At 42.4% G+C, this 17,562-nt stretch overlaps 1 protein-coding gene across 2 annotated transcripts in view; it reads right to left on the bottom strand.

Moving 5' to 3' along the window:
* Positions 1 to 17,562, bottom strand: part of LOC144768066 (alpha-2-macroglobulin-like protein 1) — a 411,824-nt gene that overhangs the window by 190,265 nt on the left and 203,997 nt on the right. For both annotated transcript variants that reach the window (XM_078651439.1, XM_078651438.1), the window contains exon 15: positions 17,119 to 17,268. In XM_078651439.1, the coding sequence (XP_078507565.1) occupies positions 17,119 to 17,268 (150 nt within the window). The remainder of the gene's footprint in view (positions 1 to 17,118; positions 17,269 to 17,562) is intronic.

The following is a 17,562-nucleotide window of genomic DNA, read 5'->3' on the forward strand; positions in this document are numbered from 1 at the left end:
CCCTATGAATGGGTTATAAGGGGGACCCATTAGGCAAGAAAGGACAATATTTAATTCCCATAGAGGAGACGGTCTCCTGAGAGGAGGATATATCTTTTTAATGCCTTCCAAGAAATCCTTGACTATAGGGTCTGAAAGAGAACATTTGTGAAGGACATTTTCAGTAAGCTGTGATTGCTGATAGATGAAACCTAATAGAAGAGAATCGCACTTTAGCGTTAGCCACATGGAGGAGGTATGGAAGAACAGCCTCTTCCTGACGAGTAAGAGGATTGAAATTGTTCAAAAAACACTAGATGCATAATCTCTTCCAATTGAAAGAATAAGAAGTTCTAGTGGATGGTCTTTTGGCTTCTCTCAGGATATCCATGCATTGCTGAGGAAAGTTCAGTTAACAGTATTGTAAGAGTGTAGGAGCCATGCAGCCAAGTTCAGCGAGTGAAGGTGGGATGTTCAATACGGCCTCCGTACTTTTGAAGAAGATCTGGTCTGCACAGCACCTTCCTGCGTAGGGACTCTGAGGTATGAAGGAGAACCATGAAACACCACTGTTGGGGCAACACCGGAGCTATAAGAATCATTCTGGCCTTCAAGTGTGACAACTTGATGACCAATGTTGGCAGAAGGGAGATCGGAGGAAGGCATAAAGAAATTTGCCTGACCAGTACATCCATAGCAAAAGACACACAATTGATGGACGGAATGCGATTAAATCAAAACATTCACCCCCAGAGAAGTTGAGGAGGGAGAGGAAGTAACCTTATGGCTAGAGCCTTCAACCTCGAAACTGGGGAACCGGGTTCAAGTATCGGCAACAACGCTCAACATCCTGTGATTCTTGGCAAATCACTTAATTTCCCCGTGCATACCAAAAATGAATGTGTCCATCTGTAACAAAACTGGTGCTCATGTAAAGCGCCACAATACCTTATATCTTCAGGTCTAGTTTGTGCTATATAAAACCTGTAAAATAAATCAAAACATTCACCCCCAGTCAAGAGATCTGGGTTAAACCCATCATTCTTTACTCAACATGCCACCCCAGTTTAGACCTGGCCATATGCAAATCAGTCTTGACCCTGTGCCTCATGGGAACAGTCCAGCCCGAACTGCCAAGCCAGGTACTTGCTGGACCGAAAACAAGCATCCTAGGAGTGGTTTCGGGGGTTTACCCCTTATCAGTCAGGATAGCTTGAATTCAGTGGCACAGTGAGCCCAGGACCCATGTCTAGGTATACCAGGCGCACTGAGGGCGGGAAAGCAAAAGACACACAATTGATGGACGGAATGTAGAACAAATCAAAACATTCACCCCAAGTCAAGAGATCTGAGTTAAATCCATCATTCTTTTGCTCGCCATCCATAGGGCATCCCCCAGTGTGCCTTGTTGGTAGAACCTCGAGGCACAGCTTGGGCATTTCTTTTTTCCTCATCTGTGAAAATATCTATTTTGGGAAATTCCCAATTGGAAAAGATGTTGTGAACAACAGAGACATTTAGTACCCATTCCTGATTTTCTTGAATGATTCTGCTGAGAGTGTATACTCAAGTATTCTTTGTTTCCGGTAGATGGACTGCTGTAATTTGGAGATTCCTGGGTATGAGCCACTTCCAGATTGTTTATGATTCCAGTGACAGAGGTCTGGATCTCATTCCTTTCATGCTTGCTCAGATAATGCATGGTTGTATTGTTCATCTGAAAAAGCAGAGAGTTGGTCCTGAATGACAGGAGAAAAGCCTTCAAGGCTAGAAGAACTGCCCTCAGATCTAGCAGGTTGGTGTGAAAAAACTTTTCCTTCTGGGACCATATGCCTTGTATTTGAAGTTGGTCCATGTGAGCAACCAACATGTTAGGCAGGTATCCGTCACTATGGTTTGGGTCAGAATGTTTGGGTGAAAATTCATTAATCCGAGTAGATTCTCTGAGCGGCACCATCATTTGATGGATTGTTTTGCATGAGTGGTTAGTATCACCCTGTCTTCCCATCTTCCTGAGAGCTGATCCCATTGGTCTTCCAGATGTTGGAAGGCCACATGTAGAGGCGTGAATTTGGGAGCAGAACAATGGAATACCTCATTGAACCAAGGAGCGAAGAGACGTGCCTTACTGTTGGATGGGTTGTTTTCTTCAGATTGCAACATTTCCTGAAGGATACTCCCCCCCTCCAAAGGAAACACTTTTATGTGTACTGTGTCTAGAATTGCACCCAGGTAGTGCAGGAATTAAACAGGAGTCAAGATAAATTTATCATGATTTATGTGCAGACCCAGTCGATTGAAAGTCATTATGGTTAGATGATAATGTTTACTTCCTTGCAGATAGGAAGATACCTTGATGAGCCAATTGTCCAGCTATTGATTGACAATGATTTATAGTTTCCTGAGGTGGGCTGCTACAACTGCCTTACATCTGGAGAAAGATTGCGGTGCAGACTTGATGCCAAAAGGAAGGACCTTGTATTGCTATTGGTTTCTCCTACAATTAAACTCAGGAATTATTGATGTTTTTTGGCTCTAGGTATGTGAAAATAGGCATCTTGTAGATCTATTGAGCATAACCAGTACCTTGATGGAGTTGAGCATAGATCTGATGAAGAACCATTGTCCTGGATTTTCTTTGCATACCCAGTAGTTCACTTCATGAGGTCTAAAATGGGTCTGTACTCATTTTTGGGCCCTTTTTTCACCAGAAAGTAACAAGTATAAATTCATATTCTTTACAATTGAGAAGGCACTGTTTCTACCAGGTGTTTCTTTAAGAGGATCAAAGCTTCTTGTTGCAGTTTTTCCCAATGGAAATGGTGGTGGACACTTGAATCTGAGACAGTATCCGCAGTCTACAATATTCAGAATCTATTTGTTGGTGGTTATTCTTTGCCATTCTTGCAGGAAAGATGTAATGCTTCCTCCTACCAAAGAGGGTATCGGAAGAGGGAGAATATTTGACTCAATGTTCCTCCTGGAGTTGGTTTGCTGGTTTGAGCAGATGGTTTCTGACCTCCTCTACCTGTCTGTGGGGCTGTTGTTGCTGTTGTTGTTGATGATGCCCCTGAAGCCAATGAGGGGTTGGAACCCTTTGGTGGCACTCATATGGTCTACAAGAGTGTCTTCTATAATTCATTTTTTTCCTCCAGTCCAACAGCTCTAAGCGTGACCAGGTCCATCAGAATGAGATCCAAACAATGAATTTTCTGAAAAGGGAGATTTAAGATACGGTGCAGTGCTTCTACTTTTAGCACTGTTAGTCTGAGCCACACTGAGGGACGGAGAGCTAGGCCATGGCAATATCCATAACCTACAAGTGTTGCAGAATCAGCTATAGCCATGATGATTTCATTTGACACCATGTTGCTCTTGTTGACGCTCTCCTGGAAGTCTTGACGTCTGTCTCTTGGTAGATCCTCTAAGAATTGTTGGATGGAATCCCAAAAAGATAAGTTATATCACCACATATAAGCAGACGCTCTTGGAGCTTTCATTGTGACAGCAGAAATTCCATATACCTTTCGTCCCACAGACTCCACCTTTTTACTCTCCTTATCAGGAGGAACAGTGGATTAAGGGGCTGTAGCCTGTAATTAACCGGCTGCAGAGAATATAACTGAGTGTGGAACAGAGTCCGCCAGAAGAAGAGAGGGATCCTGAGCCAGAAGATTGTATTTCTTCTGGAGGCGGTATGGGCATCCTTAACAGAGGCTGGTGTCAGCATCCATTGCAGGCTCCAACAAACTGGGTACCAATAGAAGCAGTGGACTAGAAGCAGACCATTCATGCAGTGTTTTGGAGATTATTGATGTAGAGGTGGTGGTAGTTGGCAAGTCAATATGTACGTTCTTGGCTCCACTGATGAGAACCTCCTGGAAGGTATTAATATCATTAAGATATTCTCTGTGGAGGAGAATCTGACAGGGTAGGTGAGTACAGACCCAAAGATGAAGTAGTATGATGAGACAGTGAGGATCTCGATATTGAGGAAAAATATCTACTTTGCCATGAGTGTGATTGTTTGGAACAACAAAGGCGATGGCTAGATCGTGAGCATGATCTAGACATACAGCTGCAAGTTTTGGTGTAATGTGAGGGTGATCTAGGGTGCCTCTTTGGAGATTTCACTGACATAGGAGTTTGTGGTTGCTGAGCAGGAGTGGTTGGTTGATTTGAGGGTGAAAGCACTGCTAGAAGGGCTGGTTGGGGAGGAGGCATTAGAGGCGGAGGAGTTAGAGAAGGGAATCCTATTGGAGGAGGTGTTGGCAAATCCGGTATGGTGACTGGAGGCGTTGGTCTGGGTGGCTCTCGAATACTCCGAGTCAGACTCTGATGAAAGTCTGCGTGCTTTCATGCTTGAAAGCCACTCCACAGTCTTAGGTAAGGAGGTTAACTGATGTTTCAACATCGAACCATGTCTCAACATCAAAGTTCTTGAACTTGTACGATGTCTTGACGTTGAGCTACCTCTCGACATTGACGGTGCTCTTCTCTTCGATGTCCTAAGTGTTCTCATTAATGACTCACTTGAGAATCAAGAAAACAATACTGTATAGAAACACAATGGAAAGCTATACGTTATAAAGTTTCCAAACCCAGCCGGGAAAGGAGTTTATTTATCAAGAAACAATGTTCAATCCTACAATACAAACGTAATAACAAGACACAAGCCTGTGCCGTACAAAAAAGAGGGAAAGGAAAAATAGGATAAAGGTGAAAGCGGTGTCTATCAGGCAAAGGAAGAGAGCAAGGACAGGGCACTGTAAATAGGTAAAAGATCAATAACAGTGTCGCCTGGAGTGGAGTATACACAATCTTATTTGACAATATTGTAAATGTAAACCCACTCATGGGTGTCGACGTTTCGATCCCTATTGCTCAACTAGATACATGGGATCATCATCAGGACTTTTGTAATGAACAAAACATGCCTGATTGTGAGAAAGCCTGTTAGGAGAAACGAAGAGAAAAAGGATTTTTCAAACACTTAAGAGTAGTTTGCAGATGTATGCCAACTATGTAACGAATTCGCAGTGTGTGACCAAGTGCACGGTGTTTGTGACCTAATCAAACACATAATAACAACATTTACATACTCCTCGGAATCGCAGTGACGTGCGTGAAGAGCTGCGACGACCAGTTGTGCCGTGATAGTGATCAATTCAGTTTGTAGTATACTGGGGAACCGGGATTTCCATCGTGAAGTGACGGTGCAGGTTCAGTAGTTGCGTGGCTAAGGGTGAATGTGTGATTGGGGATAGCCCTGTGGATTCTAAGTAACAATAAGTGTAATCATACCTCAGTAAATCTATGCATGAAGCCTCACATGGGAGGTGTACTTCACTTCAAGGTTTATGGCCGAAGAGATCGTGCTAAAATAGGGGTAGATTTAAACACAAGGTTACGAATTCAATGGTTCACAACCTCAGTGAACCGTGATGTAAATTTAAACACATACCACGTAGTAAAATGTCGTGGAGGTCTTTTCTGGGGGTCCAGACGAATTGTTCGTTAAAGAATTACTGGTACAATTCGTAGTTCGTTTCCAACTGCATACGAGGGCAGCGCTGAAAACAAAGCGGGAATTCTGTGTCAAGGTGCAAGGGGGCTACGAACTAAGGTGGTAAATTATAGAAGGACCTTCCTTACCTTACTTAGCTCATCAGGGGAGCGGGGTAAAGATTTTACGTGTAGGCAGCAGTGGCCATACACGGGGGTTGCCAACAATGTGGCGTTCAGACGCTGTAATAAAAAAGGAGGGTGCATGTCAGCACATAGCCTAAGAACGGGCCATAACCGGACAGGATTGATATTTGAGAGTTACTTACAAAGTCAAGGTGAAGACTCGTCTCTCCCGTGGCTTCTCGGTCAATGCCGGTTGCAAGTCAGCGGACTGAGAGTACGCGCGGAGTTGTCTACAGCCACGCTGGTCACGTGACCGTCATTGCGGGTGCCATTGTAGAACGGCGAATTGTCTTGGTAGGGGCCATCTTGGAGTGGATGGCTGTGCGGGCTAATGCTACCAGTGTGGGGGAGTGCACGGACAAATAGGCAGTGATGGTGACAATGTGACATTAAAAACGATGGCAAGTATAAAAATTAATAAATAAAACACATAACGTTTTGCTCCCAAGCGACCAGATTTCATGTCTTCCAGCCAGTTATGCATTCCATCATAGAGTATTTATCTGGGACCACAACCCTTTTGAACAAAGCGCTCATTCCGTTACTGTTTCATGATATAGTCTCATTGGTCATAGGTTCAATCACAGTAGCGTAGTCCAGTCCTCACTGCGATTGAGCCCTGTGTGAATGGTATTGAATTGAATGATGGATTTCAATTCCTCACGGTTTAGTAACTGCTGTAAGTTGCCACCTCTCTGTGGTAATTTGATGGATTTCAGGACGGTCCATTGGAGGTCATCAGCTGTATGGTTCATGCTGGCATAATGTTCAACCAAAGGGGCGTTGGGAGTACCGCACCTTATGCGACTCCGATGTTGACTTATTCTGGTCCTTATTTTTTGTGTAGTTTGTCCCACATACATCAGAGGGCAAGGACATAGAATTGCATAAATCACATTGTGACTGTTACAGTTTGTGAAATCTCTCATATCAATTGTGATGTTATTGTGACTAAACGTGCGCGCCTCAAGTGTCAGATCACAAACAATACAATGTCCACATTTAACGTGACCTCTCAGCGGGGGCAAGCCCCAGTTTGACTCAATCGTATTTGTGGGAGGTGGTGGGGGTAGGGCAGCTCGAACCAGATGGTCTTTTATATTTCTACTTTTTTTTAAAGCAAACAAGGGTTTGTCAAAAGTTAGTTGGCCTGAATTTAGGGTTGGCCAGTGCCGTAAAATTGTTTTGCGGATTTTATCAGAGATTGGGGAAAAGGTTGTGACACAGGCAATTCTCTCTGAGCTGGGCCTTGTCTTGGGTTGGAGCAGGACCTCCCTAGGACAATACCATGCCCGTTTCGAGGCATTCCTCACTATTCTGCTTGGATAACCTCTTGATTTCAGTTTTGAGCACAAAATGCCTGCCTCTTTGAAATAATCAGTTTTCGAGGAGCAATTCCGTCTAATCCGCAGGAACTGCGAATAGGGAAGTGAATCTTTTAGAGCTTTGGGGTGGTTACTGTTGTATCTGAGTAAAGTATTACGCTCAGTCGGTTTCCTATAGAGGCGAGTAAGTAACTCCCCTGCCTCATGATAGTTACTTACTCGCCTCTATAGGAAACCGACTGAGCGTAATACTTTACTCAGATACAACAGTAACCACCCCAAAGCTCTAAAAGATTCACTTCCCTATTCGCAGTTCCTGCGGATTAGACGGAATTGCTCCTCGAAAACTGATTATTTCAAAGAGGCAGGCATTTTGTGCTCAAAACTGAAATCAAGAGGTTATCCAAGCAGAATAGTGAGGAATGCCTCGAAACGGGCATGGTATTGTCCTAGGGAGGTCCTGCTCCAACCCAAGACAAGGCCCAGCTCAGAGAGAATTGCCTGTGTCACAACCTTTTCCCCAATCTCTGATAAAATCCGCAAAACAATTTTACAGCACTGGCCAACCCTAAATTCAGGCCAACTAACTTTTGACAAACCCTTGTTTGCTTTCAAAAAAAGTAGAAATATAAAAGACCATCTGGTTCGAGCTGCCCTACCCCCACCACCTCCCACAAATACGATTGAGTCAAACTGGGGCTTGCCCCCGCTGAGAGGTCACGTTAAATGTGGACATTGTATTGTTTGTGATCTGACACTTGAGGGGCGCACGTTTAGTCACAATAACATCACAATTGATATGAGAGATTTCACAAACTGTAACAGTCACAATGTGATTTATGCAATTCTATGTCCTTGCCCTCTGATGTATGTGGGACAAACTACACAAAAAATAAGGACCAGAATAAGTCAACATCGGAGTCGCATAAGGTGCGGTACTCCCAACGCCCCTTTGGTTGAACATTATGCCAGCATGAACCATACAGCTGATGACCTCCAATGGACCGTCCTGAAATCCATCAAATTACCACAGAGAGGTGGCAACTTACAGCAGTTACTAAACCGTGAGGAATTGAAATCCATCATTCAATTCAATACCATTCACACAGGGCTCAATCGCAGTGAGGACTGGACTACGCTACTGTGATTGAACCTATGACCAATGAGACTATATCATGAAACAGTAACGGAATGAGCGCTTTGTTCAAAAGGGTTGTGGTCCCAGATAAATACTCTATGATGGAATGCATAACTGGCTGGAAGACATGAAATCTGGTCGCTTGGGAGCAAAACGTTATGTGTTTTATTTATTAATTTTTATACTTGCCATCGTTTTTAATGTCACATTGTCACCATCACTGCCTATTTGTCCGTGCACTACCCCACACTGGTAGCATTAGCCCGCACAGCCATCCACTCCAAGATGGCCCCTACCAAGACAATTCGCCGTTCTACAATGGCACCCGCAATGACGGTCACGTGACCAGCGTGGCTGTAGACAACTCCGCGCGTACTCTCAGTCCGCTGACTTGCAACCGGCATTGACCGAGAAGCCACGGGAGAGACGAGTCTTCACCTTGACTTTGTAAGTAACTCTCAAATATCAATCCTGTCCGGTTATGGCCCGTTCTTAGGCTATGTGCTGACATGCACCCTCCTTTTTTATTACAGCGTCTGAACGCCACATTGTTGGCAACCCCCGTGTATGGCCACTGCTGCCTACACGTAAAATCTTTACCCCGCTCCCCTGATGAGCTAAGTAAGGTAAGGAAGGTCCTTCTATAATTTACCACCTTAGTTCGTAGCCCCCTTGCACCTTGACACAGAATTCCCGCTTTGTTTTCAGCGCTGCCCTCGTATGCAGTTGGAAACGAACTACGAATTGTACCAGTAATTCTTTAACGAACAATTCGTCTGGACCCCCAGAAAAGACCTCCACGACATTTTACTACGTGGTATGTGTTTAAATTTACATCACGGTTCACTGAGGTTGTGAACCATTGAATTCGTAACCTTGTGTTTAAATCTACCCCTATTTTAGCACGATCTCTTCGGCCATAAACCTTGAAGTGAAGTACACCTCCCATGTGAGGCTTCATGCATAGATTTACTGAGGTATGATTACACTTATTGTTACTTAGAATCCACAGGGCTATCCCCAATCACACATTCATCCTTAGCCACGCAACTACTGAACCTGCACCGTCACTTCACGATGGAAATCCCGGTTCCCCAGTATACTACAAACTGAATTGATCACTATCACGGCACAACTGGTCGTCGCAGCTCTTCACGCACGTCACTGCGATTCCGAGGAGTATGTAAATGTTGTTATTATGTGTTTGATTAGGTCACAAACACCGTGCACTTGGTCACACACTGCGAATTCGTTACATAGTTGGCATACATCTGCAAACTACTCTTAAGTGTTTGAAAAATCCTTTTTCTCTTCGTTTCTCCTAACAGGCTTTCTCACAATCAGGCATGTTTTGTTCATTACAAAAGTCCTGATGATGATCCCATGTATCTAGTTGAGCAATAGGGATCGAAACGTCGACACCCATGAGTGGGTTTACATTTACAATATTGTCAAATAAGATTGTGTATACTCCACTCCAGGCGACACTGTTATTGATCTTTTACCTATTTACAGTGCCCTGTCCTTGCTCTCTTCCTTTGCCTGATAGACACCGCTTTCACCTTTATCCTATTTTTCCTTTCCCTCTTTTTTGTACGGCACAGGCTTGTGTCTTGTTATTACGTTTGTATTGTAGGATTGAACATTGTTTCTTGATAAATAAACTCCTTTCCCGGCTGGGTTTGGAAACTTTATAACGTATAGCTTTCCATTGTGTTTCTATACAGTATTGTTTTCTTGATTCTCAAATAAGCTAAGGACCTTTGTTCATTATAACGCTGTTATACCCATGGTACTTAGCTATCCGTTGGGTCCCCCTTGTGTCTTAAAAAAAACTCATTAATGACTCAGGCCTTGGAGGTGAGCAAGTTGGTGCTGTATCTATTTCTGACTTCGATATCCTCTACATCAAATAGGAGCATCATTTTTCTGCAGGTTGTCTCTTTTTGGATCTCTCTCTTCGTAAGTCTTCAGAGTGTGACTTAATGGGTACTGGTAGAGGAAGCGGTCCCACCACACCTCTTAGAAGTTTTTCCAGCCAGGGAATCTTGTTTTCTGTTGTGCTCCATTTGACCATGGAGGCAGATTTTCTCTCTGTCACTCAAAGGCCATCAGGAGAGGGTTTTGTAGTGGTGATACAATGTTGGGTCATGAGAATCTGGTAAACAAAGGATACAGTTCCTGTGCAGGTCTGTTTTTGACATTTTTCTGACACATTCTCAGCTGTTCACAAAAAGAGATGGTATTTTATGAAAAGATTAGATATATTTCTAGGAAATTATCTAAACATACTTCATGCTGTAAAGGACATCCAGTGAGTCAGTTTAAGACAAGCTATAGAGGAAAAACATTGGTGAACAACCTTAAAGAAAAGGTAGAGCTCTGCTCCAGGATCCTGTCAGCAGGAGCCAGAAAAATAATTGAGCAAACTGCTTTCTGTTGGGCATGATGGGGTACTGATTCTCATTGTTCACAATGCTACCGCCTTTACAGCTACATTGCTATGTATTACACCATCTCTTACTTTAAAAAGAAGTAAAAAGTGTTTGTAATCTCCATTTTTAAAAGGTCACTTTTCATTTTTCTTAACTGACTTTTGATGGTATTACTCTTTTTTCCTTCTAACTTTTAAATTAATTATTTAAGATTGGTGATATAACCTGTTTTAAGGCTGCAAGGTGTAACATGTCTGTCGCATATGTCTACTGGGCTTTCTGAGTAAGGAAAAGTGGCTATGACTTTGAAAGAACTCTCGCATGGGTAGGGCTATTCAGTGCTTGTAAATATCAGTGGTTATCCTCTTAGAGAGAATATTTTTTGTGTAGGTGCCAATAATAGTCTGATTCACACTCATTATTCAGAATGAGGGCCCAATATGGCAAGAGCTTCAAGAAGAAGACCAGTACAATATCAATACAGGAATGTGTATTCCTATCAGATGGCGTTCAATTACAATGAAATAGGGAATATGATATGTGATTGTTTAAGTGGCAATAATTAAGAAATTAATAACAAAGGTGCACTGGTGAGAAGACTCTTAAGTTTCATTTTTTCATGATATTTTAAGTGATAAGGATACAAATATCTTAGTTACAGTAAAACAGTTTTCACAAAAGTGATCCATTAGGTTGATTCACAGTTACAGTAGATCAGTACCCTTTCACTTCTAAAGGCGTTGGAGAAAGCTAAAAATGTATCTGGTGTTACTTTAGAAAAGTACTCCAACAGGTGAGGATATTCACAGAAGATCTAATGCACTGAGGAAGCATTAGATGTCAACCACCACTTTTTAGTTGTAAGGCTGTTGGTTGTGTATTATACAGCTTATCCCATCACTTAATGCCTACTTATGTGTCCTTAATGTGCTCAATCATACTACACATTAAAGTCCATAACGTCATACTTTCTTAATGGATCTTTTATCTGCATGGATGAAACGTGCTTCCAGTTTCCACTATTGCTTTATGAACTTTTCCAGGATTGCTACTAATTGGTAAAAAAGTATTTCAAGATCCTCCAAATGAAGTTATATTATGGTGTGGTCCTACTCAATATGCCCTACGAGTCGGTAAAGTGGGGCTAATCTCCACGTCCTTGATTTCATTCACATTATTGACCGACCTGTTAATACAGATGAAACCATTATCGGATGCATAATCCACAAGCGACATTATCACAATCAACAATAACATGTGTGTGGTAATTTGTAGACTCAGAGTGCCCTTCAATGTTCTTTAATTCAGGTGAACATTTACATTGAAGGTCAACTGAGTGAATTAACTCCAGTTTGGAAAGTATTGGCTCTGGGTCATTAAGGATCTGTAGCTGTAACAGTAAAATAATTGATGAATAGGCAAGACATGCTGAAGTAGTGAGTGAGACCAGCTGACAGTACTCAACTAACATAGGGTTTAATAACTCACCACACAAGTATATAGGAAATGGAAATCGATGTTCATATTAAGAGTAATTCAGATTAATTTAATCAATATCATAAGCTTTGAGATCATTTTATCTTCTCTTGGTTAGCCTTGCAACCCTCACAATTCAACAGAAGATACATTTATCAGAGTTTAAAAAGGGGGAGGAACATTAACAACATGTTGAAGACGTTCTAGATCTTTGTGTGCAAACTTATATAGCACAAAGCGGGCTATGAACAGTGCACTTCAAAACAGAGGTAGCTATAGAGCAGGAAGTGAGGGCAAGGGAGAATCAGCGCATATGCATTTTTATTTAAGCAATAAATGGAAGGGGTGGAGTAGTCCATGTAGATCTATGCAGAGCAAGAGCTAGGTCAGGGGTGATTGGAGGAAGTCTTGGAGCAGCTATGGTGGGTCCTGTAACACTGACTACAGGCTAGGTTCCAAAAATGTAGTTTTCATGTACAAATTAGGTTAATCTACCAAACCATTGTCATTGATAAAACAATGGTAACAGCACTTCTAGAAAAGTCTACGCCTAATGTAGCAGGGACTGTTTCTTTGGATTGCAAAACAAGCACTTGGTACAACAGGTCGGATCTGGCCTTTTTTAACGTAAGGAAACATTTTTCAACTCTCGCATTAGTGTCTGAGTGATTCATTTGAGATCGGAGTCCCTTTTGCTCATTACTCACTGATGCATTTGGATGCTATCCTCACCAAGCATCACAAGCTTATAGATTTGTTACTGTGGCGATGAAATAAATGCCATATGAGATGGGTGACTAGAAAGCTAATTGTAGTATTTCTTTGCAATGCTACAATATCATAATTTAACAGCTACAGAGCACGACATGACATGGCCTTAATTTGATGTGGTCTACCATGCAGCAGGTCAACAAGTGCCACAATATGAAAGGTGCCCTCATATGTGAGGAATTAAAAATTAATGACATCCTTCACAGTGGTAGTTTCAATGCAGTAGCACTTGTTAGAACTGATCTACTATAGAAAATTAAAGAATATTCAAAAGAAAAGAGTGATTTGAGATTGGCTCATTGTTTCCTATTGGAACAAACTAGGGTGTTGCGTTTAGAAGTAAGAGTAGGTTTCAAATTGTTTATTAAGAAAGTAGCAGATAATGTAACACCTTGTTCAGTGTTGCCATGTAGAGTGTGATGGCTGATGCTTGCTATTTTGAGATTTGAGAAAGTATTAGATTGTTTGCCCACTAACTTTGTTATATTTCATATCGGTACCCTAATATAGGTCCAGGGAACATAGTACAGTTTCCTTACATCAGCTCCCGTTAATTCATATGAACGAGCCTTATAAGGACATAACTCCAAATAAGGACAGAATGATTACAAGGACATCACGCCGTATAAGATCTGCAGCCTTTTATGGACTAAACCTTTCACCTAGTTCATTACGAGAGTGGGTTCTGCCCGATCAATAATGCTAAGATGTCATCCTTAGCACATATAAATAATTTATGAGCACACTCTCCAGGAGGTACACTTCACCTCTCCCATCGACGCACAAGGTTTAATCCCCAACGTCATCCTCATACTGAACAATGGGTGACACACGCACATAGACTGTATACATACAGCACCTCTTGCTATCAGTAAGCAGGAGGGAACCGAGACTTCAAGGCCAACACACTGACCAGAGACGCTACAGCTCCGACATGACATCGCTCCAGCTGACAGTGGCCTGACGATCAGTTGTGGGGTGCCCAGCTCAAGTCCAGGACGAAATCCCACATTCTTACTATTCAGGTATTGGGGTTTGACTAAAGCCTAGCCGGATGCTTGGCTCTTTGGCTCTTAGGCTTAGGCTCGTTAGCACCTACTCACATGCTAGGTACACTTAGGTACATCCAGTCAGGCATCTTAGGAGTACACACTTTATTTTATAAATACATTCTATATTCATGTATAGGTTCATGACTGTTGTAAAATGGTAGAACAATACTATTCCTTCTTATTCACTGTACTGCTGGTTCTATATCTCTGTTACTGTGTTACAGTCGTAACCGTGCACTTATTCTACATGAGAAGAACTACTGTACAATAAATTCTTATTGCAAACATGTTCAACTGTTTCTTCTCTATATCTCTCCGAGAGCAAGAACAAGCAAGCACGAGTGACTGGGTGAAAAGTAATATATTGTTTCCACGAGTTTGAGATTATTGTGTTCTAAGGTTGCAAAAACGAATCTCTCTGATAACAGGAGATTCTAGTGGCACTGCGAGCTAGCTAATGTGAACCATAGGTTGATATATGCGGCAGGGGTGTACTGAGTCAGTCTGCCATCAGACCCACAGTATATGTTATCCGTAATTGTCATAGGTCATGCATGACAGGGTACTTTTTAGGACTACACTACAACTTGACACCTATCAATAAAACTCTATGATTAGAATTCTATACGTTTTCCTGAATCCTCTCTTACCATTTCAAGATCTCCCATTACATTGGCAACTTTTATTCATGGCATGGATTAAATCCTTTTCTTTAGCGTAGATTACACAAATACATTGTGAAGTACCCACCACTCACCTGTGCAACGGTGTACCTAATACAATTGTATGTCTTCTTCATCTCAGCTATTTAGCACCTTCCCCAAAATGGATGTAAATCCTTCTTACAGTGCCATTGAGACCCACACTACTTCTACAGTACAGTCTTGAGTTGGAGACTAGTAATTAATATAGATATTAACATCTAGATCTTCTTCGGAACACACAATAATCAATACCACATATCCACAGATGCTCCAGTACAACACCCGCACCCTGCCTCTCATGGACAGGTTGTATATCATCAGCACAATTCATCCTAACACCCTAGTACCACTACCATTTTGGAGTGTTACAATCTTTTTACTTCAATGGAAACCATGTAATTACTCAAGCACCTTCTACAGCATAGAAGTTAGTCATTCATATATCTTTATGGAAAGACACCAAAACACTAATGGCCTCATTACAAGTATAGGTGCTATTTATCACAACTGGGAAATAATGATACCACAGGGTTTGTTATTTATCAGATGTGATAAATAGCATTTAGTGTGGGCTTGTGGGGAATAACATGCAGAGTTTGACACACCAAAACCTACATGACACGGTATTTACTGAATGGTTTTCCCCTGTTATATTTTCGGCAGGTTTGACCTGCAAAAATGTTACCAAGGTGTAAGTACTTTAAAGAGGTTGTCTAGGGGTGTAAAGAGGTTGTCTAGGGGTGTAAAGAGGTTGTCTAGGGGTGTCCCGCAAAATGCTCACCAAGACTTTCAAGGACAAGAGCCTAACTCTGCTCGTGTGTGCTTCGAAAAACGGCACCCTTACTGAACAATTTCTGGCCACCAAAAGTTCTTTTTACTTCAAAGGTTATATGGATATCATCTTCCCAATTACTGCAAGGAAACTTTTTATCCAGTGGAGGTTTGGCACATTGCCCCTTAAAGCCTTTACAAGTAAATGGACAACGTTGGACGATAAAATCTGTCCTGGGTGCAGCACGAACGTGGAGGACGAACTACACGTGCTGTTTTTTTTAGAAAGTATTGGCTAGTTCCACTGTGTAGGAATCTGGGCTTCAGGAACCATCTAGAATCATACAGAATTCTGAAGACAAGTACCCTGCACTATATTGTTTTTGCTGTAGCTAAGTATCTAATGGCTATGTGGCAGAGAAGGGGAAAAATACTGAAAGGGTAACTTTAAACTTCCAAATGTGCAATGAACTGTAATGAACTGTAGTTAAATGGGCCTTTAGCTTTCCAGACTCTTACATGCACTGAATTAATTAGTACCTTTGCTTCCTTGCACTGTTTTTATATTGTATGTTCACATGTTTTTATATGTTTTTACTGCATCTTTTATGGTCTCAAATGGCCGAAATAAAGAATTTTTGGATTGGATTGGATTGGTAAGTACTTTATGCATCCGATGTGTTAAATATAACTCAACTCGTAATTCGACCTGTGCGCAAGCAGGGCTTTGCACAGGGGTTAGAAAAAATGTCTGTCTTATATTCAGGCCGTATAACCGTTCTGACTGAAGCAATCTTATACTTCATTGAAACCATATATAGAAGGTAGGAATCAATACATCTCCATGGAAACCCACCTAACACCACATTACCAATTCCATCTGGAGCAGTACAATCTTTGTACATCCATGGAAACTATGTCATTACATCAACACCTTCTACAGCATAGAGGCTAGTAATCCATACATCTATATGGAAACCCACCAAAACACTATGTCCATTTTGGACTGCTGCAATCTTTACCTAATTGAAGTACAACATATAGGCGAGGCTTCAATACACCTCCATGAAAAATTGTCATAAAACCCATTTAGCGTCCTCAGCGTGAGTATGAGTCTGTATTAAAGCTCTCTGAATGCGTTATCATCAGTATGGAATGGTTCAGACATTGGGGCAGAGTTACAAGCCCCGTACGCCACATTTGCGCAGCCTTTGCGTCACTTTTGTGACGGAGCAGCGGCGCAAAGCCAGGGACATGCTTCAGGGTATTTACAACGTGACGCATCTGGGAGATGCGTCACATTGTAAAGCCCTGCGCCAGATGTGGGCGTCCTGACACAGGGGGGGGGGCGTTCCGGAGCAGGAATGCCTCAGAAAAGTGGCTGAGTGAAATCTACAAGATTTCACTCAGTCACTTTTACGGCCATGCTGCGTCAAAACCCTGCGCCTGCTTGAAGCAGGTGTAAGGATTGACGCAGCATGTTAGGCATAGACGCACCCCGAGCTTTGCTGGAGCTGCGTCGCGCTTGCGACACGACTCCAGCAATGCGCCACCTTTCCACCGGGGGATGCGACACGCATCTGCCCATCCATGCGCCACGGTGTGCAGCATTGTAAATGCGGCGCATCCGCGGTGGTGCACGCGTGGTTTGGCGTGTCGCAACTGTTCTGGCTCATCCCTGCTGATTAGCAGAGATGCGCCAGAAGTTGTAAATCTGCCCCATGGAGACTACCAGGTTTTGTTTCTAGTGACAGACTTTTCAGGCTTACTACTTACATTATCTGCGCTCATCTCCTGTTCAGGCTTCAGTAGAAGGACACTGAGGTCAACTGCTCTCACAGAGCAAAGGGAGAGAGGAGCTGCACTAAGCTGGAGTTGAATCTTGGCACCTGGGAGATCCTGCTGCTTTGAGAACCCAAGAGTGACCTGTTGAGAAACAAGAGAATTGAATCAACAACAAGAAAAGCTTGATATTCAGAGAGACACTTCCAGCCACATTGTAGAAAACAGACTTCAGTGTTGGTGCCATGGGATACCTGAGTGTAGAGTAGAGCCTTTTCTTATCTGGCCCCTAAGTTGTGGAACCTGCTCCCCTACTTCCTCCTATCTAAGGCCAACCAGGCAAATTTTCATAAGAAACTAAAAACAACTTTTTGTGTAATTGGTTAGCTTCCAGTCCAGTGCCACAGAACCACTTCGGGGGTAATCGATTGTGCTTTA

This window comes from Lissotriton helveticus, chromosome 7, assembly GCF_964261635.1.
Source record: "Lissotriton helveticus chromosome 7, aLisHel1.1, whole genome shotgun sequence".
Lineage (NCBI taxonomy): Eukaryota > Metazoa > Chordata > Amphibia > Caudata > Salamandridae > Lissotriton > Lissotriton helveticus.